Source organism: Aphelocoma coerulescens, chromosome 6 (genome assembly GCF_041296385.1).
Source record: "Aphelocoma coerulescens isolate FSJ_1873_10779 chromosome 6, UR_Acoe_1.0, whole genome shotgun sequence".
In the NCBI taxonomy this organism is placed as follows: domain Eukaryota; kingdom Metazoa; phylum Chordata; class Aves; order Passeriformes; family Corvidae; genus Aphelocoma; species Aphelocoma coerulescens.
Window position 1 is genome coordinate 11,908,185 of NC_091020.1, and position 26,997 is coordinate 11,935,181.

The following is a 26,997-nucleotide window of genomic DNA, read 5'->3' on the forward strand; positions in this document are numbered from 1 at the left end:
AAAATGCAGAAGTTCCATTTATTATATTGAGAATATCAACTGCAAGAAGTCCTGCAATGCATTCTCTTCACTCTAAGTACAATACAGTACACCGTTCTCCACAATAAGTTACATAAAGGCAAATTTTATGTACATATAAAAAACAATCAGTGCCCAGAACTATTTGCACAGCGTATCTGCTATTCAGAAATCAACCATTTAAATCTTTAGTTGCCTTCAGAATTCTTGAGCAAAATAAATCCATAAACAGATCATAATTACCTGGTTTGAGAAAGGTTTTCAACTAATATCTAAATTCAGCAGAAACCATGCAAATGGTTTAACCACCGAATTAGAATTCTCTGCATTCATTCTATAAACAAATATATTAAAAAACGAGGCATGCCATGTGGTATCATAAAAGACAACATGGAGAAAAATGACCTGCCTGCATTTGAACTGTTTATGCATCCCAAAACACCCAAAAGGGAAATACCAAAGTAGTAGTGCCATTGTACAAGGCATTAATGAGACCACAGCGTAATTCTGCTTAAATATACTAAAAAAAAAACCCAATAAGCAAAAAAAAAAAAAAAAAAACCCAGAGAAAAAAAAAAAACACAACACCCTAAAACATCCTCAAACTGAAAAAGTGAAGAATAAGGCTACTAGGATTATCAGTGGAATGAAGAGCATTGTATAAAGAAAGACTGTAATAGCACTTGCTTTTTCAGTCACTGAAACAACTAAGAGTATATAACACCTTACAAAAACATGTCAGGAAAATGCCCAAAAGAGAAAGAATGCACAAGGACAACATTGGCATAATAGCAAACAGGCCACTAATAAATTCTTATGGGAATGAAAAGATGGTTCCTCAACTTAAAGGATGAGATACATAGGCAAGGCCTTGGAATAAGAAGGAGTGGGGCCAAAAATATTTAAACAAACAAGTTTAATAGCACAGCTCAGTTTATAGAAGGGATGTGACATCTACTGTAGGAAAAGACCAGGCCCAGAAACACCCAGCTGGAATGTTCCCAACTTGTCTGATCCATCACTAAGAAGGTGGTGTCTCCTTTGCAGTATGAACTTCCATTATATGCTCCAAAATTCCACTTAAAAGGATTTTCACTCCCACCCCCCAAATTACTCTATATTCAACCATGTCAATGTCTGTTAATACAACAAATGCAGCACCAAGCCCTTGCTGTGGAATCAGCACCCTGCACAGCTGCTGTACTGGTCAGCATGTCCACACATCTTTCATGGTGAGATTATTTTTCCACACCTTTCTCTTGTTTCTAAAATGGAGTCTAAGCACAGTATCCTTCTAAAGTCACAGTGCAGTGAGCCATACAGACTGAAAATACTCAAGACACAAAAGATTATTTCATTTAATTGTCAAAAGAATGGAAATATAAGAACAGAAATGTACCACATGGAAAAGTGTTGAATTGTACATTCCCCGGATTTTTCCAGTCAATATTGAAGACACTTTCCTTGAACTACATATGCTGTCCAATTTAGCTGAGGTGCTTGAGCTTGCAAAATATGTAGGTAAAGAGGGTATCAGTCAAAGGATTACTCGGAAAACAAATACAAGAACCAAAAACCCTCTAAACTCTTCTTCACTGAAAAAGAGAGGCACTGCATTTGTAAGCTGAATTAAGGCTGTAAAATGATGCTGGTTCACTGTGAATTTGAAGTCACCACACGCCCCAGGGGTGCCCTTCACCCCACAGCCTCGCTGTTAGTCCTGTAGGCCTGCTTTCGGAGGTGCGCCTCGATCTCGTCCCTGAACACCAGCATGCCGAGGTGCGAGTGCGACGCCTCGTTCATGGCTTTGGACTGGATGCACATGCGGTACTGCTCCGGGGTCAGCTCGTCCGCACAGTGCTTCTCGTGCCACAGGTGGAACAGCCCGGGCACCGGCGTCCTGATCACCATGAGGTCACCGTGCAAGTACTTCCTGTAAAGGTGCACATCCTCACCGCCCCAGCCTTTCACTTCCAGGTCAAAGCCCCCTACAAAAACAGCATCAGAAATTGTTCTTTGGGCGCACAGGGAAAAAGAGCAACGCTTTATGCGTAACATGTTACCAGATCTGGCATGACATTCCAGAAATTCTGTAGCAGTTAACTAAGTTTTCCATGCCATAGCATGCCAATTTGAGGGACAGGACCTCCAAGAATACCACATCCTTTGTGGTGGAAACTGCCCAGGACAGAGATCTGCTGACTTCAGAAAGTCTCTTAGAGCAGCGTCTCCAAATTGCATTATGCATGACATCCCATGTGACAGCTGCAGTAAACTGTAGGCAAACCTCACTGGCTATGCTTTTGGATTATTTTTAGGAAGCATAATGGATTTTAGCAGCTGGAAAATGAAACAGTCATGCACCATATGAGAAATCCTCTCTAAAAATGCCAGCAATTACTCCATAGGTCACAATTCAAAAGGCTGGATTAAGGAAAGGAACATGGTTCACCATTTTAAGTTCTCTTGTTTTTCCAGGACCACAGTGAAGAGCAACCCAGGCTCTTGCACAATTTCAAAACTCCAGAATTATGAAGTCTCCATTTAGCATATACCATACAGATGGCAATATGACTACTATTAGCAATCAGCCTGCATTCAAGCCATCAGACAGCACACAGGGCAGTATCATTACATCTTCTGGCAGATTTACATCCTCTGGCAGACTATCTTCACCACCATCTTGCATATTTAAGCACACCAAGCTGTTCTCAGTTTTAAGAGCACGCCACAAGGGGGGGAAAGCGCATTGCTAAAGCCTCAAACAACTGTACTCAACTCCTCAAGGTTATTTAAAGGAAAGGATTTGAATGCTTCTTGTCTATGTGAGTGGCTTATTTGAGTGACATGTTTCTTAAACTTGATTCATTTGCTTCAGACAGAAACAAAGTACCCAAAAAAAAAAAAAAAGAGCAATATCTTTAGAAGTTCTAGAGTGAAATGTTTCTACTAAAACTATTGTGTCTTTTAAAACATTCAACAGATGGGACATCAAAACTTAGAAAAGCTAATTTATCTCATTAGTCAAACTTGTCATGCAAGTCTGACTGCTGGGCTTAGGAAAATAATACAAGAAATTAATTATTTCTTTCCTGTCATTAGATAAGACCAGAGAATCACAACTATTTCTTTTTTAGTCTCATCTTACCAACAGTCAGAAAGTCCGTCCGATATTGGCAAGTCATCCCAAAGCCAAAATCCCGCCAGAAACCGGAGTCCTTCTTGTGTACCTGCCATTTTAAACCAGTATCATTTTGAAATGTAAAATACAACAAAAGGAGGTGCATTGCATTTGGTTTTGCAGAAAGATAAGCTCTTCCAATCATTTGCTCAGTGCAGGATAGAGCATAATAACACTTCTGGCATTTCTGAGTCATGCACTCATGTGGGGCTTCTTAGTGACCTGCTGTTCCCTTCACCCTCCACCTTCCAGTTCCAAACACTCACCCTCACTGCAGTTTCCACATTTACCTTTCTGCTGCACCACCTCGATTTCCTATGTATCTGCCCAGACCAAGCAGTAAATCAGTCCATTGCTAAATCATCTGTTCCCAACACTCCAATTCCTACCCATTTTTTAAGGCCACATTTGTCTCTTGATCTGATATGACAAAAAAAAGTAAGCTCTGTGATTGAAGTCTGCAACCATAATACTGCTAAGCTCAGAAGAGTGAACAGCAGAGCTGTCAGGCAGGGGCTCATTCCTCTCTCAGCTGTGACTACCCGAGGCCATATGCAAAACCTTCTCTCCAGTTTTCAGTAGGATCCTTGCAAACAACTTAGGGAATGAGGGCTATTATTTTTTTCTTTTGATACAGCTCTTCACACTACTCTCTTCTTTTCCTCCTCCAAACCTGTCCATCTCAGAAGTCTCAGCTACAAAACCCAATTTCATCTATGCAGTCTCTTGAAAGAGAGTTAGACTGGACACTTAACTTTCAGAAGATTTTTGCCTTTCACCAATGGTTTGTTTGCTGGAACATAAGAAGAAAGTTGCTGCCACATAATGCCACCATCTTCCTAAAATACTGGCTTTCCAAGCCAGAATAAGCAACAGATCAGAACTACCAACTTCATTTGATTAATAGCAACTATTTCTTTTAAACTACATGAAACTCCGAGTTTATCTAAGAATGAGTTTTGTACTGTTTGACAAGACTTTTTCCAAGTGCTTTGCCCATAATGGAGAAAACTGTTTAGATATGCACTCCCAAAGGTTGTAAGATATCCCAAACAGAGTATTAAGTTACACCTAATTTTGTTTTAATACAAAGCATGCCTAATTCTATCCAGAATAAATCCCACTGCTTACCAATTGCTGCTCCACAGGAGGTGGTATATCTTGGTTGGCATAGACAATAGCAGGATTGTAAAGGCTGAATACCACAGGATAGAAAACCTTTTTCCCTGGAAGTCAAAAGAAAATTGTTACTCACCGTGGGCATGTTTTCTGAAGGCAAAAAGAAACCAGAAACACTCTTTTTACCTAAAATATTACCTATTAGGCATCTAGTGGAAATAAATCAAAACAAGCTGCTAATATTTCCCTCCTAGGAAGCCTATAATATCTAGTGGGGCAGAGCTCATAGGATTAAAAAAAATACATATGTATGCATATTACACATGTTACACTACTGATTTACATTTGCATATAGTTATATATGCTTAAATATTATCTCAGTGTCATACTAGGTGACTGAAATATTCCTGCAATAATGATATGCAGTAAAACTAAAAAATAATCAAATCCAAGTAACACCTTGCATTGTTGAGATTTATGAATTTGTGTCTTTCCACAAATATGTAAAAGCAGGTACATCCAGGATATCCTGCAAGGGTATCAAGCATCATGAGCATCCTGACTATGCTTAAAACACCAGTTCTGTGTCTATTATAGAAACCAGATAAATATTTTTCCATGAATGTCGTGCATCGCCAAAGCTGCAAAGGTAGTGACAACAGTCCACAAGAATATTCACTGTCCTGACTTGGGCATGAACTCTGAAGGAGCGAGCAGCATTTTCAGATCTCACTTGACACAAAGGTGACAAACTGCCAGTATGAATTGCCAAGCAGTCTCTCGAACTCCCTTCCTTGTTAAAACTCACAAGACACTCCTCTCCAACAATTTTCCAATTATTTATACAACTTGTTTGATGAAATACAGAGACAGACAGAAATGAAAGGAAAAGTAAGAAACAGAATCCAAGTATCTGGCTTCTGAAGAATTTTCTTGCCTGTTTATTAGATGAAGAAAAAATATCTACTGATTCCAAATTGACATTTGGAGAAAATGCTTTCTGGCTGCAATAAATTTGAAACAAGAGTAAGCATTAAAAAAAACCCAAACACACATTTGACAAGAGAAGGTCTTCACTAGCATGCTTGTTAACTCAAGAAAGCTTTACCCTTCTTGGCAGAAGCCTGTAGAACAAGCAAGCCTCATACAAACTTAAGAAAAATAATAAGAATATTTCAGAGCTTGGGATTTAAGCATGGACCACTAGCTCAGTCTGCATAAGGAACACACTGCAGGTCTACTGAGAACCATTTGTATATGATGTGTTTGGCCATACACGAGTGAGAAGAGATAAAACCGAACTTGTTGGAGACTTCAGCATAACAAAAATCATCTTCCACTGTAGAGCATTACACTGTGTTTTGTTATACAAATTCACATGCAGTCTAATTGTTAAAGCAATTAAACTGTCCAGCTTTCTTTCAGGCAACTAAATCTTAAGAAAACATGAGAATTGTATATGTACAAAAAAGACAATTGTTCTTAAAACAAGCTACCCTAATGCAGAAGTTATTTCTCAGTCTAAATATTATTGCCTTTTGTGAAGAGTGTGATTCATTTTCCAGGGGGTGTGTGGTACTGAATAAGCTCCACCATTCAAGTCAAGTTTTCTTTGTTTTCAATATGCTCAGCACAGGTCAGTTGAAGTCAAGCACGGTGGCAAGGCTCTGTTCCAGCAACAATCAGGGAACATACCGGGCTCAGCATTTAAGCGACAACTGTTGAGGAATTCGGCTGTGAAATAAACATCAACATCACAGAAGAACATCAGGACCTCGCCCTTTTCCCAGGCTCTGGCACCCATGTCAAGTCCTCGGCCTCGGTTAAATTCCTCATTCAGAGAGACAAGTGTGTAATTGTGGAAGTCAGTTTCTCTACAAGAAAAACAGAGCCAAACCCAAAGTCAATCTGTGGGGAGGGGCAGAGGGACCATTTATAAGTTTCCAGCATTTTCCAGGATTTCATTCCAGAAATTTAAAAAGAAAAACAGTTATATGATCAGAATGAGGAAAAAAAAGATCTGTTACACTTAGTTGTCTATTTTAATTTTAAACCTTGTAAAATGATAGAAATAAGTCTTACTTTAATAACTCCATGTTTAATCATTCAGACAGATTAAAAGGCCTTTTGTTATCTGACATGAATTAAAATGCTCTCTTGAATTACAATGGCATCTAAAATTTGCCCCCACAAACCAAGAAGTCCTGATTAACAGAGAAATATCTGTCTTCACCAGTTCAGCGAAAACTGCAAACAGGAAGCCAGAGTCCTGGCATCACCAGACTCATGGGGCAAAGGCCATCTGTGTGGTGGTGCCACCATAACCCAGGCATTTTGCTTCTCCTTGCTATTTACCAGTAGCACACGGGCCTGTACTCACAGCAGAAGAGGGAAGGAGCAGCAAAAGGAGACTGAAAACACACTCAGAGAACATCTTCAAGCAAAGTTAAGTGTCTACTTCAAAGACACTTCAGAGGACAATGCTTGAAGAGAATAGAGTGAAGATACTCAATAGCAGCACCACTGAAAAGATACAGAACCAGGTAAATGCTCAGTGAGCCTTGCAGCACTGACTCAGTGCTCTGAGGACATCTCACAGAGAGCAGGGCAGGCAGCAGGGGCCTCAAAAATGGAGGGGCCCAGCACACGGCAGGTGCTAGGGAGACTACAGCAAAAAAGGCAGAAATTCTCCCCTCCCTTCCTACAAGATGCCTGTACATGTCAGGCCAACTCTCCATCACATGCTCCAAGCTGGTGACAAAGTAGCCTGTGTCTAATCTATGTCATCGAGAGGAGCCTGGCCAGCACTGTGAGAGTGGGATCACATGAGAGCTCAAGGGAAACAAGCTCCCAGCTCAGGGATGAGCACAAGAGCTCAGGGAGTGAAGAAACATAGGTAAAGGATGCTAACACCTCTCCCATCTCTCTGGAGCAAAAATCATAAAAGACACATTCAGGAATTTTACATCCATACTAAGGTAATGCTACTTGCTGAGACAGCCATGATGAACTGTGCTTAAAGTTATTTTACAGCCGAGAGTAAGTAGGCCTACTTTGTACATTTTTCTTCCTTATCATTAAATAAAATTGTCTCTCCAGTGAAATAACTATTGAAATGTACATCCCAGTTCCAAAAAACTTAAGCTCTGATCAAGCTGTTAGCGTGACTGAATATGCACTGCAAAACTCATCCCTGTTGTTATCCCTGTTGTTTTTTGGACTGTCAGATAGAAACCTCAAAGTCTTTTCTGTCTATAACTTGATTTTTGTAGTCTTCAGGAAACTTTTGCAACCTAAGCTGTAAAATGCCAACTATAAATAGTGTACAGTAAATAAAGCGTACTTTTCCTAGTAACCTGTAATGGAGTATAAAATTTAATTGGTTTTTCATTCTTTTTAAAAACTACTCAAAATGCCAATCAATATTGTTTGTACTGACTGATGTTGAATTGATACACTTACCTAGCTACAGATTCTAGGATGCTTTTCACTTCTGATAGACCATCTTGTCCAAAGTACACCACTGTGAGGTGAACACGCTTATCCTGATGAATACACACATCCCTATAAGCACAAAGATAAGTTGATATTAATAATTACTTGCAACACAATAAAAAACTTCAGGTACTTAAAAGCTACTGCATTAAGAAGTATTAGCAGATTGAAGTATTCTGGTTAGGCATCAAATGGCTTCAAAGAAAACAAGGAAAGATGTTTTCCCCTCTTCTTTCCCCATCTTTCCCATTTGAATCAGAAGGTTCCAATACTGTGTGTCACATTCCAATACCTTATTTTATAAACAGGCACTCTGTACATTTACAACTAACGTAAAAATTATGTTCAAGATCATCTGTGTCCAGGTTCACAATGATCCTGACATTTGGTCATTTTGCTGCAATTTGAGAATCTCTCAAACCCTTTTAGAAGGAATGTTTTCTCCATACAGTAGGTTCAATTACAAACATCCCAAGGCAGTTGCACACAATGTTGGAATCATTAGCTCCACTGCAAATCAACCAGAACAGGAATTCATTTTGAAAAGGAAACAAAATACTGAAAATCAGCAACATAGCTCACTATATAATCTCATGCACCTACCTAAAGTTTTGCATAAATTGTGCAAATGCCTCAGTTCTTCCAGCAAGAGGAACAATAATGTTAATGATCGATCTAGAAATATCGACCGTTTCACTCTTCACTTTCATGAGGGGTCCAAAAGGTCGGAACAAGGTGACATGTCTGTACTCCATGCCATCCATCTTCTTATAAAACAGCTCATACTGTGTCCCCTTATCTCTTTCTGTACGATAGTAACCTGAAGAATAAGTCACACAAGTAATATGTAAAGTCAAAGATCCCGGAAATTGTATTTCAGAAACACTGATTTTCCTAAGAACTAAAGAAGTGGAGACAAACCTTCTGGGTTTCTCCTAAAAACATACAAAGTTTCCACAAACTATTATTGATCACAATCAACCTTCTACCATTTTAGGTCAGACCTGAGAAACAATCGCAAACAAACTCCAGCTTCCCCTGCTTCTTAGAGAAAACAGGTTTTATGGTCCTATGCCAGCTTCTCAGACAGAATTAGAGTTGGGTCTTCCCAACAAAAAGGGAATTCAGCTATTTGCTATGGAAAAGGATGGCTGAAATCTAATATTGCCTGCTCTTAAGCCGTTCAGTAAGAATCTAGCCCTGAGCTAGTCCACAATAAAAACTGACATCATCTGGCCAGTGATCAACACAAGAAAAGCACAATTTGTTCTGTGGGCAGAACAAATGACAGTAACTTGCTTGACAAAGTCTGCAAAATCTGACATGTGGCAACTAAACAAAACAACTGTGTGATAATGCTGGAATGCTTTTAAATTGTTTTCACTGCTGACCAGTAGTTAATGCTTTCTATCTGATAAATAAGTGGTATTTTACTATACCCACAGTCTTCTAAGGACATAGGCAGAGGTTTTCTATGTGGCTGTCACACTTCAGGACAACAATGCTAGTCCTCCAGAAACAGGACTATCTGTTGAGAGGTATTTTACTCCTAATGGGTAGAAAAAAATCTGTCCCATTCAGAACATGGTCCTTCATCGTGTCCCATTCAGAATAAGCTCTGTGTTGTCAATTCCATATCTATGCCACCCTGAGAATAAGAAATGATGACAGGAAAAATCCTCCAACAAAAAATGCCTTATGAGCATCCCACCTCTGCTCTCTTCTCACCAGCAGGGAAAAGATATATTATCCAGAAGAACCACAAGCTATGCCATGAACTGGCATTACATTCCAGTTAACTGGCCACCCAGACCATAGAGAAAGTTACAAACAGCTGCATATTCCCAAGTGTGATGCACACCCCTGCCCTCACAGGATGCATTTCCATTCACCTGGCTGGCCTGAACTGCCCCTTCTCCAAGCCAGTGTCCTCAGCAGCTGAAATCCCTCCCAGGCCTCCCACCCAGAAAGCAGCTGGTGGCAGGGTACAGAGCAGACAAGCCATATGGGCAACACAAAGGGTTCTCTTTTGTACCCAGTATTGATATTGTCCTTTTTGTCATCTTCTTTCGCAACTGAAATCAACATGGGGCAAAGTACGTGAAGGGAGCAGCTCTCAGCCTTAGAGCACCTTGGGTTTGACTGTCTCAGGAACCAGAAAGAAGAGATGATAGAGCTTTTTGGCTCTCCTTATCCCCAGGAAAGTATTCCTCCATGTTCCCTTCCATTTCAATACAAGAAGCAAAGGAATGTGCACACCACCTTAACCTAACTTCTTTCTCTATATCCCAGATTCCATTTACAAAGAAGAATCCTTTCTCCAAATCTACCTAACTCTGTGTTCCTCTGCTCCAGCCTCCATCCTCAAACCAAGCCCAGTTTCTTTCACTGATGCTCCCTCTTTCTGCCCAGCAGCCTCTCTTTTACAGCAAGCTCCTTATGCCTCTCCCACACTCAGCTCTGTAATCCATCCCTTCTTGTGGACAAGTGTGTGCACTGGTAGATCCAACAGGAAATGTGGATGACTACCACAGAGGATCTGTGGGACACATGTTGTAGCAAAACAAGCTGGTCCATCACACTGGAAGCCAGTGATAACTGAACCTCTTATCTCAGATGGTTTTAACCTTTGAACAAAGTTCTGCAATGCTCTCCTTGAAAAGACTGAAATTCACATTTATGCTTTTATCAACACAGAGATGCATGAAGTATACACCACATTTTAACGCTAATTTTTAAATCATTATTAATTACAAGCACTGAAAATAGTGTTTCAAACAATGAAAGTCCACAATGCTGACTGTCAGAAGCAGCAAAAGATTTTAAATCCCTCTCAACCCTTTTCCATTCCAACCTTTTGTGCTGCATAGTCCAGCACTGTAGCTTGAAAACAGCACCCTTGGTTAATGGAGCAGCCGATGCACCACTGTGCTTGTACATCATGCTTTCATGTAATATACAGCAAACACTTTGTACCAGGACTCCTGGGGAAATTAACATTCAGTATTTTATATTTTATTCTTTACTCTGTTATCCAATAGCTGTTTGCAGATAAATATACCATTTACAACATAAGCAAAGTTTTTAAAAAGCATGTCAGCTGCCAATAGTCTATCTTTAATCAAAGGATAGGCTTAGATGTCAATCTACAACAGAAGGCTGAAGTACAGAATAAAAATTTCTAGATTAATTGTAAAAAAAGAAAACCAAAGGAATCCCCACTGCTGTACTTCATAAAGACATTAATATGCAAATTCAAATACAAATAGTGCCTTGCCAACATTCAATTGTTGAAATACAAGATTCCAAACTTTTGAATCTCAACATGCTACTAGAGCCACACTTCTTTTAAATACTATGTGCTCCTTGCTATGAGCTAACCTCTGTTGCTAATCTACTAATTTGAATACTTTTATGGGACTAAAGTTTCTATACACAGAAGCCAGATTTGAGAACAGCCAGAAAAAGAACCCACATCTGGTTTACTTCTTAGTGTATTCAGGTTTTTAACACTTGGAACTGACTCATTTAATAAAACCTGTTATCTCACCTTCCAACTGGCATACACTGGCTGTCATCCAAAATAGAACTCCTCAAGCAAAGAGGTAAAAAGCAGTAGAAATAATTTAGCAGCTGCTATTTCTGGTCCATGAAGCTTTTCTCCCTTTGCAGAAGTTCTGTTTCTCACCAAACATACTAAACATAGGAATCCTGGGGATCAGTTACTATCAAAGCCAAAAAGCTCTTTTTCTATTGCCTTGAATATTTTACGACTACCAAGAAAGTGTTTGGTCTATGGAATTTAAGATGTATGGCCTGTTTTTTTTGGTGTGTATTAGAATTCTCCACTGAAGTTCCCAGGACAGTGGCCAGTTTCCAAAAAAAAAAAAAGGGGCTGTTTGCATGACAAACAGTCCACACTGTTCTATGGATGGCAAGGACTTTGGAAGAGTTTTGATTTAAGCTGGCAGCAGGGGAATAAAGGATTTTTACATGCCACAGATGGGTGGGGAGTCTTCCTTTTAGTTGCAGATCTGAAGAAAGTTTCTGGATGTTGCTCAGTTTCAATTGGAAACACAGAATCAGGACCCAAATAGCACGGCTAGACATTCAATACCAAGACTTTTATTAGCAATTAGATAATTGCTTCTGTTTTCCAAAGGTTAATTTTAAATGTTTGTGCAATGGAAGAGCTTTTAATCTCTTGATAAGAAAAGCCAATTACACTGATAAATGTAAACCCAAATAAGCCAGTTACACTGATAGTGAAGTGTGTCCATGAAGGCTCCTCAAGGCTTCTCTATCACCATTCAAGACGTAGTGTCACAAGCTTCTAGAGAAAGGGAACAGGCAGAGGTAATACTATTATCTCCTCTAAATTACTCTCCATTTCTCAATATTATCAAAACTGATCTCAAATAAATCTATTTTTAATTGAGGACTACCTTAGATTGTGCAGTTCAGCAAGTAGGTCCATTGTTCATAATCCTAAACCCATTCATTCATGAAAATATGTAAAATTGCATCTTTTATCCTCACTAGGGATACTCTTCATCCACAGGGAATAGGATACTCTTGTTTCTCATACACTTAGATCTAATGGAAACACTAAGAAAAAAAAACCAACTTCAAAGTGTTTCTCAACTGCAGAACAAGACTTCTTTTCAGGTCAGATTTTTGTTCTGTTAATATTAGAATTCTGGAAGTTTCATTAAGGGTTGCTGCAAAGGAAAACAGGTACAGCAAACAGAGCTGAGGAATTTGCTGATTTTCTCTTCATCAGCAGAGCAAGTCAATTGAGCCTTGTGAAAAATAATTTGGAGTTCTCAGAAAGTATCTTTGTAGTTGTAATATATACTTAGAAATCTTCTTTTTTTTTACTTAGTGTTATTGTTCAAAGCCCGCTCATAACCATGACGTGGCTGTGGTAGCTCTGCCTTCCTGTAATTCCAAAGCAGATTTGGATCATCCCTTTGTCTTGCAACACTAACAAGATAACATCAGTTCAGAAAACACTTGGCCAGATTGCTCCCTGTTGTGGATACAGCTTCCTTGCATCACTGGCAGAAGACAGAGTATCTTCATGCAGAGCCCACAGAGGCTGAGTGTGCAGCAAGGCAGCTGCAGGAACAGTTAAATCAAGGACACAGAGCAAAAATGCAATAAGTAAGTAAGCATCCATCAGCATGTATTTGGAACGTTTTTGGCCTATGCAGTATTAGAAGTAATAAAAATCAGTAGATTCAGACTACCATGAGTATTATTGACTAATTAAGTGTACTTTGTCAGAAAAAAAGCTTCTTTAGGAAATTTCTATTTATAAAATAGAAAGCAGATAATTTTTAAATTCAAGTTATTAGTATTTGTTGTCTCAAGGTACTCCAATATAGATATATCCTAAAACAGAGTAAGGAAAAAAATTCTTGATTTTTTTTTAAATAACAGTGATATTTCACTGACTGGGCAACAGAGGCAACATAAATGCTGGGAAAGAACTCCAGACATATTCAGTACACATCAGAAGACACCATTAAGTAAAATCATCTATAAGAAAAGATATTCTAAACTTATTTAAACAGTCACCAACTTCTCTAAGGAGAGAGCACCTGAAAGTACATATCACAAAATATTACATAGTTCAAAGTTTAGTCTACTATTTCACAAGTCTAGGAAAAGAGCAGACATAATCCGCAGAACCAAATACTGACATATATAAAAATAGCCTGTTGAGGTAACAAGCTAGAACACTTTAGAATAAAAATGCCTATTTCTTGTAGCACGGTTTTGTGGGTAAGTTTTTGTACACAGATACGCAGTAGTTTTGAGGAAAAAAATCCTGCAAGTCAGAAGATAAAATCAGCTTATCTGTACTGAGCAAAAAACATGATGGTTATGTATTAACTAAAGCAGTACCATGTTTTCTCTTTTGTCCCAGAAGTAAAAAAAAAAAAAAAATATTCATACACCAAGTTTCTCAGCCTCCAATTTCAAATTGCACAATACTCTAGTTTTAGTCACAAACCACTTGTTACAAAGTAATTACCTACTGAAGAGGATGCAGAACTTAAATTATTTGCTTTGACTAAAGCCATGTTTAAAAAACTGTCTCTCTAAATGAGCAACACTAATCCAGCAACAATTTTGACATGCTCTTAGGACAGTTGCAGGACCTGTTCTGACATCAGTTGATACACCAAGTCTGCTATGCAATTTAAACCTACCAGTTTATGACAGCTTAAGGGAGCAGTATTTTCTAAATAGAATGGCAGCAGTTTTCCAATTGGACTTCCATCAAAAGGGGATGCCCAGGCAATGAAGGCAGAGTGCTAGAGCCTACTCACGGGGCTGCAGGGCAAGGCACCTGCACATACCAATACTGGCTGAGTCTGCTTCTTAACTCTGAGTTTTAGAAAAACAGGAGTGGGGAAAAAATATGTGAACATTCAGAAGCTGCCTTTTATCGCTGGCTAAATTAGCTAGTAGTATTTGCCCTAAAAAACCCACAGAATACCCACACAACCCACACCTTCTGTCTGAAGAAAGACACTAATAGATATAGATAACGCTATGGCTGGTTGCTAACACATCCATATGCAGCATAAAATACTTGTCTTTCCCTAAAGTTGCCGTAACCCTGTGTTTGAAGTTACTGTCTTTACAGCAAAAGGAAATTTGTTTGATTTCCATAAACAAATACTAGTGTGAACAGAAGCAGAGGCATGAAGTATAACTCTAAGGTTCTAAAACTATTTGTTTTCTTGAAACTCTGTCATTAAAGGCAGCACATTAAAAAATCAACAGCTATTTCAGTCATGGTAAAATAAAAATTCACTAGAGTACAAGCAGTATCTAAAATGGCAATGGAAAAGCAGCTGAATACTTAATGTAGATATAAAGTACAAGAATGACTACCCCTGGAGAAAATAATAGAGTCTTAAAGGAGAACTATACTAAGAGCCTAACACAGCACTGGCTGTGTTGCACTGACTCAGCTAAGTGGATTCCATGGCCTGCCGCACCTTCTGGAATGAAAAAGGGTACTTGCATCAAACTTTAAACACAGAAGCTGTTAAAAGCAGAGACTTTTTGCAGTACAGTCCAATTACATCATCTGAGACTGAAAGAATCCATTATTTCAAGGCCAGTGGTACCTTTCTCCAGCATGTTTGCTTAATAGTGCAGACATCAGTACTTCAGAATCCCTTCTACAGTACTGGTCTTGTAACATGGTCTACCTTTTGGTTTTTAATGGCAGCACAAACTGTATTTAATACTGTAAGTATACAGAAGGGGTACGAGGACAGTTTTTGATAATACTTCTCTCCATCAGCATGAGACTGTACCTTGAAAGCCACCTCTTATGGGATTTGTCTATGCATCTTTTAAGGGCTTTACTGAGCATTGAAAGTTTAACTGCTACATATGCCTTTATAATAAAATGTGTTCTGCAATTAAACTTAGAGGCACTGTGACAACAGAGAAGAGAGAACAAGAGAACGGTTCAAGGCTGCACAGCTTAGCAGACCCCGTAACTGCATACCATGGAAGGTCTATTCAGGTCACCAAGTTCTTCAGCTGACAGGACCAGAACTCAGCCTACCAATGCTCTCCCTCCAGTAGGACCATGCCAACTCTAAGAGAGTCAAATGCCTGAGTATTAACTAAAAGTGACATAGAGATGAGTGAAGAAAAACCATGTAGCTTTATGCCGGATTGCTTAACTAGTCTGGAACAAGAAAGGTGAATCAATTTCTCCCTCCCACTGTCATCAGTTTCACTGGAAGTCTTTCAGTTATTTAGTACCATTAGCAGCTGTGTCACACTGACTTTGGCTACAACCAGTTACAAATGCATCCATATTTTAAGCAGATACAGCTTCCCCTGTACACCTCTTGTGGTGAGCCCTTCTCAAATGTATTTGTTACTCCACTAAAAACACAAGATAATGAAGCAGTAATATTCTCATCATCAGACATAAAGGTTCTTATTGAGCAGTTACTCTTCAAGACTCTATTCAAGTAGGCAAAACACCTAAAAGTACAAACACCATTAAATGCCTGTTGTGACATTCTGCTAATGGGCTGGAAAGCATGCAAACATACCTTCTATAAAATCATTTTCACTATATAGCTGCCTGTCTCCTACTCCATCATCTTCATCTTGTCCATCTTCTTCATCTGGATTATTGATAACTTCTAGGCCAGCCTCGATAACTTCCACCAATTCATCTCGTTTATCTTTTCTAACGGGTTTCTCTTCTGGATGCCGAGTGAGCCCCATCTCCAACTGGAATACTTTCATGGATGTAAAGCTTTCAAAAGGAATGACTCCATACTCACTAGGCAGTTTGGCCCCCACGCTCACCTCAGCTTTGTCAATCTGGGAATGAAGAAACTCTAGGAGATCATTGGATGTTTGTTCTTTGGTGCCCTGGTAGTTCATACCATTGACCTTCGGGCTCTTTTTTTCCTGCAGGGACTTCAATTTGTCACTCATTTCCTGAAGCTCTTGCTTTAACTGGGCAATCTGACGCTTCAGACTGGTAGCTCGGTTTTGGTAATGCTCTTCTTGTTCCTGCAAGAGAGCTTGATAGTATTCTTTACCCATGCTTTCACCTACGACACCAGGCAGAGATCCATTGTTATCTGTTTGTGGAGCACACTCCAGCAAATACATGAGCAAGACTAAACTGAATAGTAAAGCAAGGCCCACCAATAGCCAACGAGTCCTGGCTTGAATTACTAAGCCTCTTCTAGGCATTCTCATATTATTTCTGCTTCCAATCCTAAAAGATTACTTATCTGCTCTTGCTTTCCAGGGAACATCACCCCAGACTTCAAATCTTAGAAAAAGAGAGAAAACATAACTGTAATAGCTACTACAAGTTCTGGTAACATAGCTGATGAGCGGTTTTCAAGCTTTGCCTTAATCAGGTGTCATTGCAGAGATGTAAATCTGAAGTTCCTACGTCATCCATAACCATCAACTGTAAGTCTGGTTGACGCCATACAATTTGCTCAGGATTTCCTACCCCAAACAAGAAAAACCTGCAGAGGGGGAGGAAGACGGAAGACACCAGCAAGGAATCATATTTTCATTTCCTAATTCAGCCCTAGTTGAAGGGGCTTAGCTTATTTGAAGTTTTGTGAGGGAAATCTGCAGAAGTAATTTTGTAAGCTTTGAATAGACAGCAATTTTTCCCCCCACTATGTGTGAGAGCAATCTACAGTTTAGTAAAAGTAATTTTCATTGGCTAGTCTTGCTTTTCCTCTGGCACTTGAGTATTTTATTCCACTCCCCCTCCTTTCCTTGGAATCTGTGGTTTGAGTCAGCAAAACGAAGACAGAACCTAAAATTAAAAGAAAGGTGTATATTAGAACTACAAAGCAGACAGTCATTTGGAAAATACATGAACAAAGTTCTAACACAGGCATGCAAAAGACTGCTGGTGGAAGGAGTGAGAAAGGGAGAAAGAAAAAGCATTTCTTTCCTTTACATTACCCATCAGCAACTCCCTTTAACATAGTGTCTGGAAAATAGTAATGGTTCTTCTAGTCTCACCACATTTTATTACACATTTGTTTTAACTCCACCATTCCTTCTTGGGTTTTTTGTTTTGTTTTACTCTGTGGGAGGAAAAAAGAAAAAAAACCAAACCCCATGCCCTTCCTATTCCTCTAAACAAAACAAAACAAAACAAAACAAAAAACCAAAAAAAACCAACCAAAAAAACCCCCATGAACTATTTTGAAGGAGCAGAAGCTTGAAATTTCATTTGCTTTTACTTTAAGTAAATATCTTTCAGGGTAAAACTATTCACTCATAAATAAAGTATTATTGATTTAAATATCAAAGTTTACAGAAACTGCATTTCAGATTAAGTCAAATTCAAGAGAAATTAAAATTCAAACTCCAATCCCTGACTGATGAAAGGGATCCTGAGATTACCCATCCACTAACATTTCCATTTTTTGATATGGTTAGGCTAGCATAAAGAGGCAGTGACTATTTGCATGGGTCACACTCTTACATGACTGACCAAACCAGCCTAGAGGAAAAGACCAGGGAGACAGAAGAGAGAATGCAAGAGGGGGATACCAAAAATCGTACTCAGCACTGAGAGTCAGCTAAACGCTTTATAGGCCTCCTCAATGAGAGCATAAAAAGCTAAGAAATAGGCTCAATGCATGTTAGTCTACTTTCAACATGAATAAAATACTTTCATTTAAAATTTGATTGTATAAAATAAGTGAAACTCATTAAAATTTATCCAGGGACCTATTAGCTCTACATCCATTTTGACTGTGTTATGCAATTATGGTTTGGGGGAAGTTCTGGGACTCCCAGTTTAGTTTCACTATCCTTATGAGACTAGAAAAAAGTTGCTAACTTCCATACTGCTTCTCTACGGGTTAGACAGACTTATCTGGCACTGCCAGCTGCCACACAGCCCGTCTTGTGCTGACCCTGCGAGACAGTCAGGGTGCCACAATGCATCCCATATTTACAGCAAGCACCTGGCACTGGGTCTCCCTGATTATGTCATTGTGACATCCCTTCCCATTCAGCTTCCAGCATCAGGATACAGCTCCAGTGCAAATCGGGTACCCCTTATCAGTGGTATCGTGATCTTCAGCATCCACACTTGCAAGAAAGCTCCAGTTACAAGGCCAGAAATTTTGAGTGACTTATTCATACTACCACCAGCAAAGCCTGCCACAACTGACCCAAAGTCTGCAGGCATATCATGCACACCAAGTTTGGCAAGAGCTGCACACCGTGGGGTTGATCACCTGAAGTCTATAGGACTGCTTGAAGGAGCTTTTAGTATTTCTAGTGCTAAAGTCCCTGTTAACAAATAATTTAGATAGATTATGTAGAAATTCTTAATACAGCAGATTAAAAGCAATTAGTCATCTGAAACTGAAGCTTTTGGAACTCATGGAAAGCTACTGCAGACTATGATACAAAATAAATAACAGTTTTATCAACTGAATACTAGATAACATCCTTTCAAGTCCAAACAAGACAGAAGTTAATCACTTCTCGCTGCAAACACAACATTATATAAATGCAAGTTGAATGCCTATAAAGAGTGATCAACACCAGATGTATCCTCAGACTACTGACCGGTGTCCAGATGTGGTGAATCATGGGAGTAAGAAGAAAAAAATCTACAGGATAAAACCAGTTCACAGAAATGACAATCTCATCCCAAGCTTTCTTTAGTACAAAGATGACCATATGATGGTTTTTTACATTTCTTACTGAATTCTTGTTCTGTTAGACTGCAGGAGGTGAAGCCACAATTAATAGCATAAAGAACCATGAGTTTCTTTAAACCCCAGTAAATGCTAGACTGAACTAAAGCTACTCCATGCAGAAGCTGACACATCTTCAAGCAGTAAAGGCATATTGAAAAATGATCACAGTATCTAACTTGTATAAAGTATCAGTAATTCAAGCCCCAATTATTCTAATTGTTGTTAACTGACAAATAGATACCCCTGAAGATGGAGCATTAGTTCCAGCAGGCTTTTGTAGTCAATTCTTGCTCCACCAATAAACTACCCTGCGTTCAACTTTGATGAGTCACTAAGTTTCTTTAGGTCTCATTTATGTCTTAGAAGAAAGGGAAAACAGATCTCCTGATGTGGTGTCAAGAGGACACAATGTACCAGGAGATTAAGATCCCCTCAGAGAATAGCAGGGGGCAGTGAAAGAGCGCTCCTCTTCATACCTTTCCTCACTGTGGCCAAACACACATCATTGTGGTAAGCATGGATTAGGGAAGTCAACAGGCCCCTGCAGGGAACTCGGCCACTGGCCCCGCGTTACCAACGCAAGAAAAAAGATTATGAATATTTGCAGATTTCCGGGCCTTCCCACTGGCACTTCACCTATTTACAGCAGAGGGCTGTTGGGGGGAGCACTGCCCTGAGGGGTGCTCAGGGATGAAATACAATAAACCCTTTCTGCAGCAATGAGAACTACACGAGCTGGGCTGTAAAGTGCTCACTGGTCCTTTTCCTTCTAGGCTCTAATTATTGCTTCATTAGCTGAAACCCTTTATCTAGTGGGCTAGTGACAATCCTATTAACAAGACAGCCTTTTTACAGAGATAGGCATTGCCTATTTATGTTTGACCATTTTCTTGCAACACCACAAAGAACAGGCATTTTTCCCACTACAGCTTCACTGTGGCCTTTAAAGGCAACGAATGTTTTTGCAACCAGTTATGTCGAACATTAAAATTTTAAATTGCACAGGGAGAGCTGAATGGGAAAGTTAGTTTACTAAAGCTGTGGGAACTGAGCCAATTGACTTTTTTTTTTTTCCTTCAGTATTACTTCTGTTGAGGGAAGTTTTCATAAAGGAATAAGACATATTTCATCTTGAATACTTCAAAGAGTGAGTGAAGGCAGCAAGAATCTTCCTTCTTATCCCATTGGAAAAGGAGGGCTTATGAGCACCCTATTTCACTGTCCTCTCTTTTCAGGAAAAAAAAAAAGGCCCCATTTTTGCATATTTACAACCCAAATTTGATATGAATTTGATCTGGCACAGCCCTATTTTAGGAATTCCAGTAACTAGGCTGTAGAATATGATTACAAGAGAAAGCAGGCTGTGAAACCCCAGAACAAGCAAAAGCACATGGGATCCAAAAAATCACAATAGGGAAACTAATTGGGTTACATGGAACATTCTGAAATTTATAAAGAACAGTAAGATTACCTGGCAATAATAATCACACAGAAGTCCCTGGAATTTCAGTGTTTAAAGATTAAGTTCCAAAACTTTAAATTGCACATGCTGGTATTTAACTTCATATCAATTCTTCAGAACAAGTTTATTTGCAGTAGTCTGTATGATCTCCAAGGAATGAGATATCTGGGGTTTATAAAATACTTATAAAGATCTGCAGGATTTCCAGAGGCAACTGGTTGTTAATTCTTTCTGCATTTCCATTCAACTATGGAAATGTTTCTGTTCCTTACAAAAAAGTTCATTGATTCTCTAAGCACAAGGGAACAGACCAACATGCTAATTGAAAATGCTTTACTTTTTTTTTTTTTTTTAACTATATTAGCAGTCTGGTTTTGTTCCTTGCTGCAAAGGATGAGTACGTCTTTCTGAAGTGGGGAAACATTCACACTTAAAGCAGTGACCTAATTCAGTACGCACTTGGCTTCATGCCAGACTGTGGGGACATTCCGTGTGTGAGCATGTTTTACTTTAGACATGTCCTTTTCATTCAGCATGCCCTAGACAGTCACTGTTTAGCTGTTCATGAAATTCCAGCTGAGAGTTCTTTTATTGTTCATAATTTCACCCAGATGCCACAGACATTCACTGTCTTAAGCCTCCTCCACACACATATTTCGGTATATAACATTTTTGCAAGTTATACAATGAAATCATAAGGTCCAATCTCATCCCTTGCACATTCCCTTCTTATTCTGAAGAACAGTGCCACTGAAAACAGAATAGCTTGGAATGTTACAGGAATACTGGGCACACCATTGTCTTCTCACTTGCTGAAACCAAACTGAAAGCAAGCTGTGCATCTGCTGTTGCCGGCAATCTTTGCATAAACCCCGGAGTGAAAAACCTCAAACCATACCTTAACAACACACAAACACATCATCTCTGCTTAGACAGTCTGCTGAGGTATAGCCTCAGAAAAGACAAAGGAATTTGTCCAGAGTTTTATTACGCAGTTCTAGCTGAGCAAGTACAAAAGTCAGATTTTTTTGCTGCTAGGAAGAAAAGTGAAGAAGAGGAAAAAAAAAAAAATCCACAAGAATTAACTGCCAAAGTTCTCACTTTCCATAGAAAACCAGTCAAGAATCTCATCCTCTTTACTGACTGAAAAAAACTTATTTTTATCACAATTCTGCCATCTGATGAGCTCTCAGCTATGGCTCTGCTTCCCAGGCATACATGCATATGCATTGCTGGATGGGAGAGAAGTTAAAAGCCACTACCAGTCTATGGCAAGATGACCTGCATTCAGTAGAACCAACAGGAAAGTGAAAATAATCACAAAATATTTTAGACCTTACCGGTTTCATATTGAATTCTGAAAAATTTGAAAGTTTTGCTTGTACACATTGCAACCACTGCCCACAGTAAATCAATCACATCAAGCACAGACAGCAGCTTATTTTCAACTTTTTGAAAGCTTAGAGCATGATACACTGTTTCAGTGCATCACAACACTCCCCACTAGCTGGTAAGCACTGGACTTCAGCTTTGTTTCTCACCTTACTTGGCTGACCCCAAAAGGAATTCTTCTTCCAGCTACCTCTTTTTATTGGCATCAGTTTCCTTTCCTCTGCCAAAGCCAGAGTCCCATGGGGGAAACAGGGGGACAACAATGACTGCACACTCATCACTGAGCATCTTACTTCATTTTTAATTAAGGACATGGGGAAAAAAAAAGAATAGTGGTGAACTGTACACATTATGAACAGCCTGTGATGAATTTTAAAGTGCTTGAGCACATCTGCAATAGGTAACTTCAGACATTTCTTTAGTTCCTAAATGGGAAGGGAAAAAAAAAAATCGTGCCTTTGGCACAAGGACCATTCTAGAACTCACAGTACACCAGGAGTAAGTAGTTCAGGCATGAGAACCATAGGAAAAAGTTACTTCAGTGAAGGGTGCAACAATCACAGGATTTATTACTCAAAAAATAATATTCTCCATGCAAATGGTTTCTCTCACAAAAAGCAACATTGTTGTTTTGCCAGCAGAAATGCTGCACTCCGAAATAAAATTAAGACCAAACCTCCACAAGTTTCCACTGCCACATTAGAGACTGCAGTACATAGGGAAGATATATCAGGTTTCTTATCTCCCTTGTTTCATGTGATAGATCACCTCACTCTTAACACGAGGGAGAGAAAATCAATAAAAAACCCTGCCTTTTCCAAGGACCAGATCCTGCTTATTAATTACATCTTTTCAGGATATGCAACTGAAGCAACACACTTTGTACTAACCTCTAAAACACAGACATGCAGAAAAGAGTAGGGTTTCATTTTAATAGTGGTATTCAATCATCTTAAAAATCAAGAACAATCAAGCAGGTCACCCTCTTTACAGCTTTCCCAAACCCTCTCTTGCAATTTTGCCTCAGTTTCAAGTTCCCTGGAACGTGTTTTTACAACAGCAACACAGACCACGGGGGCTGCAGGAAGAACCCATCCTGCTCATGCACCACACACCCCTTCCCTGCCCCATGTACATGGCCAAAAAGTAAATCAGCATGCCAAGCTGACAGAACAGCAAATACTGTGGGGTTTATTGCCTCTGTTCTCAGAGAAAGCCAGCAGAAGGTGATATCCAACAGCCTAGAAATGGTGATATTTCTGCCACGACAATACCCGGAAAAAGCAGTCATGCTGTCATCTTCCACTGAAGGAAATATTAACTGTACTGTAGTGGTTTAAATGCAATTCTTTCATAACCTACTGTGAAGTAACAAGGAAAAATAGCAACCTTTTGCTGGAGCAGTTTTATCTCCTATAACTGAGAGAAGTAAGCAAGTTATCGCTTGTCCTGGCATTTGTTGTTCCTAAACAAAACTAAATCCATTACATAATTAAGTGGACAAATGAAAGAACAGCATTATTCCCATTATTTACTTTATACCTAATCCAAAGTAAGCAATGAGTTTATGAATAGAAGCCCTGCTTTGGCTTCAGTGAATCCAAAGCAAGTCCATTTGTCTGGAAAATGCTGAATTAAAATTGAAACTTGAAACCCAACCAGCTACACCTTAACCACACTGGTCAGTATTATTCCATTTCAGATAAAGCCAGGAAACAAAAGTCAACTCACAGTCACTTTATTGTTTTTATGAAGAGAGACATCTGCTTGGCAAGAAAAACTAGGTAAAATGTCCTAGGTAGGACCAACTGAAGGAGTTTTGTTTGCTTGCTTTCTTGTTTTAAAACTATTATCAAAAAGCTGTCATGAAAGGCTCTTCTACCTTCAGCTTTCACAAGACAGTAGCTTTTCTGTATAACACAACTTTTCCTATAGCTTATATTATTTAGCTTGTGGGTTTCTGCACTGCTGTTGGTGCTATTCCTCTTTTTAAATTTGGCAAGCAAACCACAAACTCCAAGTTTGGAGAAGCGTGTCTTCTTCCCCTTACTGACAGGGAATTAAAGGAACAGCAGTATTACATGACTCTGCTTATTGTGCCTACCTTGTTGGCTGCTAGAGTGCAACCTAGAAACAGGAACAGAAGTACAAGCAGCCACCTTAGCACAGCTATCAGGGAAGATCTTTCTCCTGGTATTCCTAACATCTTGCAAGTAATGTTTTTCACATGAGCATTAAGCAAGAACCCGGCCTACCTTTACAACATGCTTTGTTAAACCCTTATTAAGGACACAGTCCCCATGAGGGGCTGCATAAATTATAACACTGCAGCATTTGGGTTCCTGAGCCAGGGCACAACACCTGAGCAACCATACCCAGCTGATGGCAGTCTGTCCACTGAAAGGTGGCAGAGCTTCCCAACAACCTGTGTAACACTGCACACCCAATCAAGGGCAAAAGGACTGTGGAGCACAGCTTAAGTAAAACTAAATCACACTTCTTACAGCAATTGCAGCTTATCTTCAAGGATGCACAGTAGTCTCTATTAGAGCACATGCTGTGAGATGTTCATACTGCTTTCAGTAGGATAAAGCAACAGCTGCAGCAAGTGGCAGAAATTAAACTTAAGATGCCCAGTAGTCTTCAAAAAGGTAATGCTGTAGTAGGGCTTTTTTTGCACAGGAAAACAACTTGCTTCAGAAGGACAGAAAAACCAGTTACACCTAGAGAGCATCACCTTGAATCAAAGGGAATGAGGAAAGGTGAAATACTCTTTAGGCACCCAAAGCATCTAAACAACTTATAAGGCCCCAGCTAAATATTTTCCCCACACAAGATGATGCTCCCTCAAATGCAATAGCACAGTAGAAGGTAACTGGTGATCCTAGCTCACCAGCACAGCATTTGCACAGCACACCTGCATGTTCACTGATGCCATGTTCTATTTATTAAAACCAATCACTGAGAATGACTGCAATCATTCACTGTGGAATGGTAGCTGGGAAAACCAAAGAGATGAGAATAATGTGTTTTTCTTGCAATTGCTTCACCTAAGTTCCACATCTAACCATATTCTCAGAATTAAGCTGTCTTCTGTTTTCTCAGATCTCTGTCATCTACTTCTCTATATAAGGAGATCAAGATAACATAGTTACTGTAACCTAAGCATAATGAAAATATAAATGCCAACCTATGTAAACGCTTGAGCTGTTTTTAAAGGATAATTGTCATTCAAGTTCATACATGGAGGCAGTGGAAGACTTCTCATTGTGGGAGGTAAGAATAAAGGTCATGCATCCAGTTTCCTTATACTGTAAAGCAAATCTGAAAATGCTGTAGAGGAAAACAGATTCCCTTTGAGGCCCTCACAGGTACCTAGTAGGTAGTCCTCACATGGGGATTGCTTTTTCATAAGTTATGAAGAGATGGAAAAGGACAGTCCATACCCAGAATGTTTTTTCTAACAGCTGAACAGCAAATTAGCCAGCATTTTAAAAAAGTTAGAGACTTAATTCTGTGGGGGGTTAATTTTTTTTTTCCATTTTCTGGAACTTTTTCTATGTTAACAGGGACACTGTTTTCACGAATGTAACATTCCAGACTATGATGCAACTATAGCAGTTGAAGTGAAAACGGACTGCAGTTAAATTGCAGCCAACTTTCTTAAAAAGACTTTCAAACTTCTGTTAATATCTGTCTTAAAAACAGAAATGTATATAGGAAATTGATTTAAATTTAATAAAAAAGTTTTGTTGGACAAATACGCACCACAGCAATATTCTCACTGAAGTTATGATTTATTGCCAAATTTTTTGAGGGTTACCTGGACCAGGGAATATTTGTACAGAATGCTCCTCAGAGCAAGTTTGGAGACTCCTGAAGTGACCACTGTAAGATATTTCTGTGCATTTTGTCCAAGTGGTAGTTTGGCCTGAGAGTTCTAAAATAACTAAAACCAGTTTAAAATACTACTTGCTACAGAAATCCTAAGAAAATGCTGCCTTGAAAATCAATCACCCTTAAGCTTTCCTTAAATAAAACTGAATCAGCTAACTTAAGTTCACACGTGGTTTTCAAAACTGTGCTCACTTTGCTATTTTTCAGTCCACAATCAAAGATGGAAGGAGGAACACAAACTACAAATGTTTTTAAAACACCTAAAAATCAGCATGGTAGTTCAGGTTCTGCTTTCAGCACAACAAATCACCCTCGAGTATGTCACCAGCCATGAAAGCTGGATGCCAAACAACTGAGAAACATCTGGTGCATTCCAGAAGCACAGCTTATGTCATCTGTAATTTTTCACTCTGACATTATAACTAAGCATTAACTTACTCTTAAAGGACTAGCAATACCAAGCTTCACCAGAAGCAGAAAAGGCAGCAGCTTGTCAGAACTATCCTCATATTTTCCCCTTGCATTGAAAAAGTTGCCAGTATGAACAACTAGAAACATCAAACACTGAAGCATTACACTGCTTCACCTCTCTTGTTTTTCAAGTCCCTGAAGTCTTTGGACCACTTGAGCCACCTTTCTTCCTCTCCTCTTCAGGAAGAGATCATCATGGTTTGAAGGGGAGAGAAGCCAAGAGTTTTGCAAACCTCTGCTAAGTTTTTGCAGGTTCCTTGCACTGTTCTTTCGTTGTGTTCATATTTCACAACTTTTTTTTTCTAATTTTGCTTGTTTTGTTTCACAGTAGGGACATACAGGTTGTTACCACAGACACTTGTCACAAATGCCACATTTAACATACTGTTCTACTGGCAACAACTTCCATTACGCTGTTTGAACACTGGTTTAAAGTTGGGTTTTTTCCTTCCCTTCTTGCCCCTTCACACAATAGGATTTAAATCCCTATCACTTCCACCTGTCCATCTAATAGAAGCTCAGGACCTTAAACTAAGGAGGAATTCTGAAGAGTTAAAAGCAAAACAATTCGAAGACCCTGGATTATGTCCAAAATGTGATTTTAAAAATCCAACATAAAGAAACATGCATCACAGCACTTCACAGCAGAATCTAATACAGTATTTTGGATGTTAACACCCAGTCCTTTGCCAAACACT

General features: G+C 39.2%; 1 protein-coding gene across 2 annotated transcripts in view; it reads right to left on the reverse strand.

Moving 5' to 3' along the window:
• Positions 1-1,351: 1,351 nt before the first annotated feature.
• CSGALNACT2 (chondroitin sulfate N-acetylgalactosaminyltransferase 2) overlaps positions 1,352-26,997 on the reverse strand; it is a 31,565-nt gene continuing 5,919 nt past the window's right edge. Inside the window, exons 1-8 of one of the 2 annotated variants that reach the window (XM_069019237.1) lie at positions 24,036-24,118; positions 15,916-17,162; positions 8,417-8,633; positions 7,781-7,882; positions 6,014-6,192; positions 4,331-4,425; positions 3,167-3,248; positions 1,352-2,006 (exon numbers count right to left, since the gene is read on the reverse strand). In XM_069019237.1, the coding sequence (XP_068875338.1) occupies positions 1,714-2,006; positions 3,167-3,248; positions 4,331-4,425; positions 6,014-6,192; positions 7,781-7,882; positions 8,417-8,633; positions 15,916-16,579 (1,632 nt within the window). In that variant the 5' untranslated portion in view covers positions 16,580-17,162; positions 24,036-24,118 and the 3' untranslated portion in view covers positions 1,352-1,713. Of the gene's footprint in view, positions 2,007-3,166; positions 3,249-4,330; positions 4,426-6,013; positions 6,193-7,780; positions 7,883-8,416; positions 8,634-15,915; positions 17,163-24,035; positions 24,119-26,997 lie in introns of those variants that run through there. The other variant, XM_069019236.1, reaches the window with a different exon arrangement.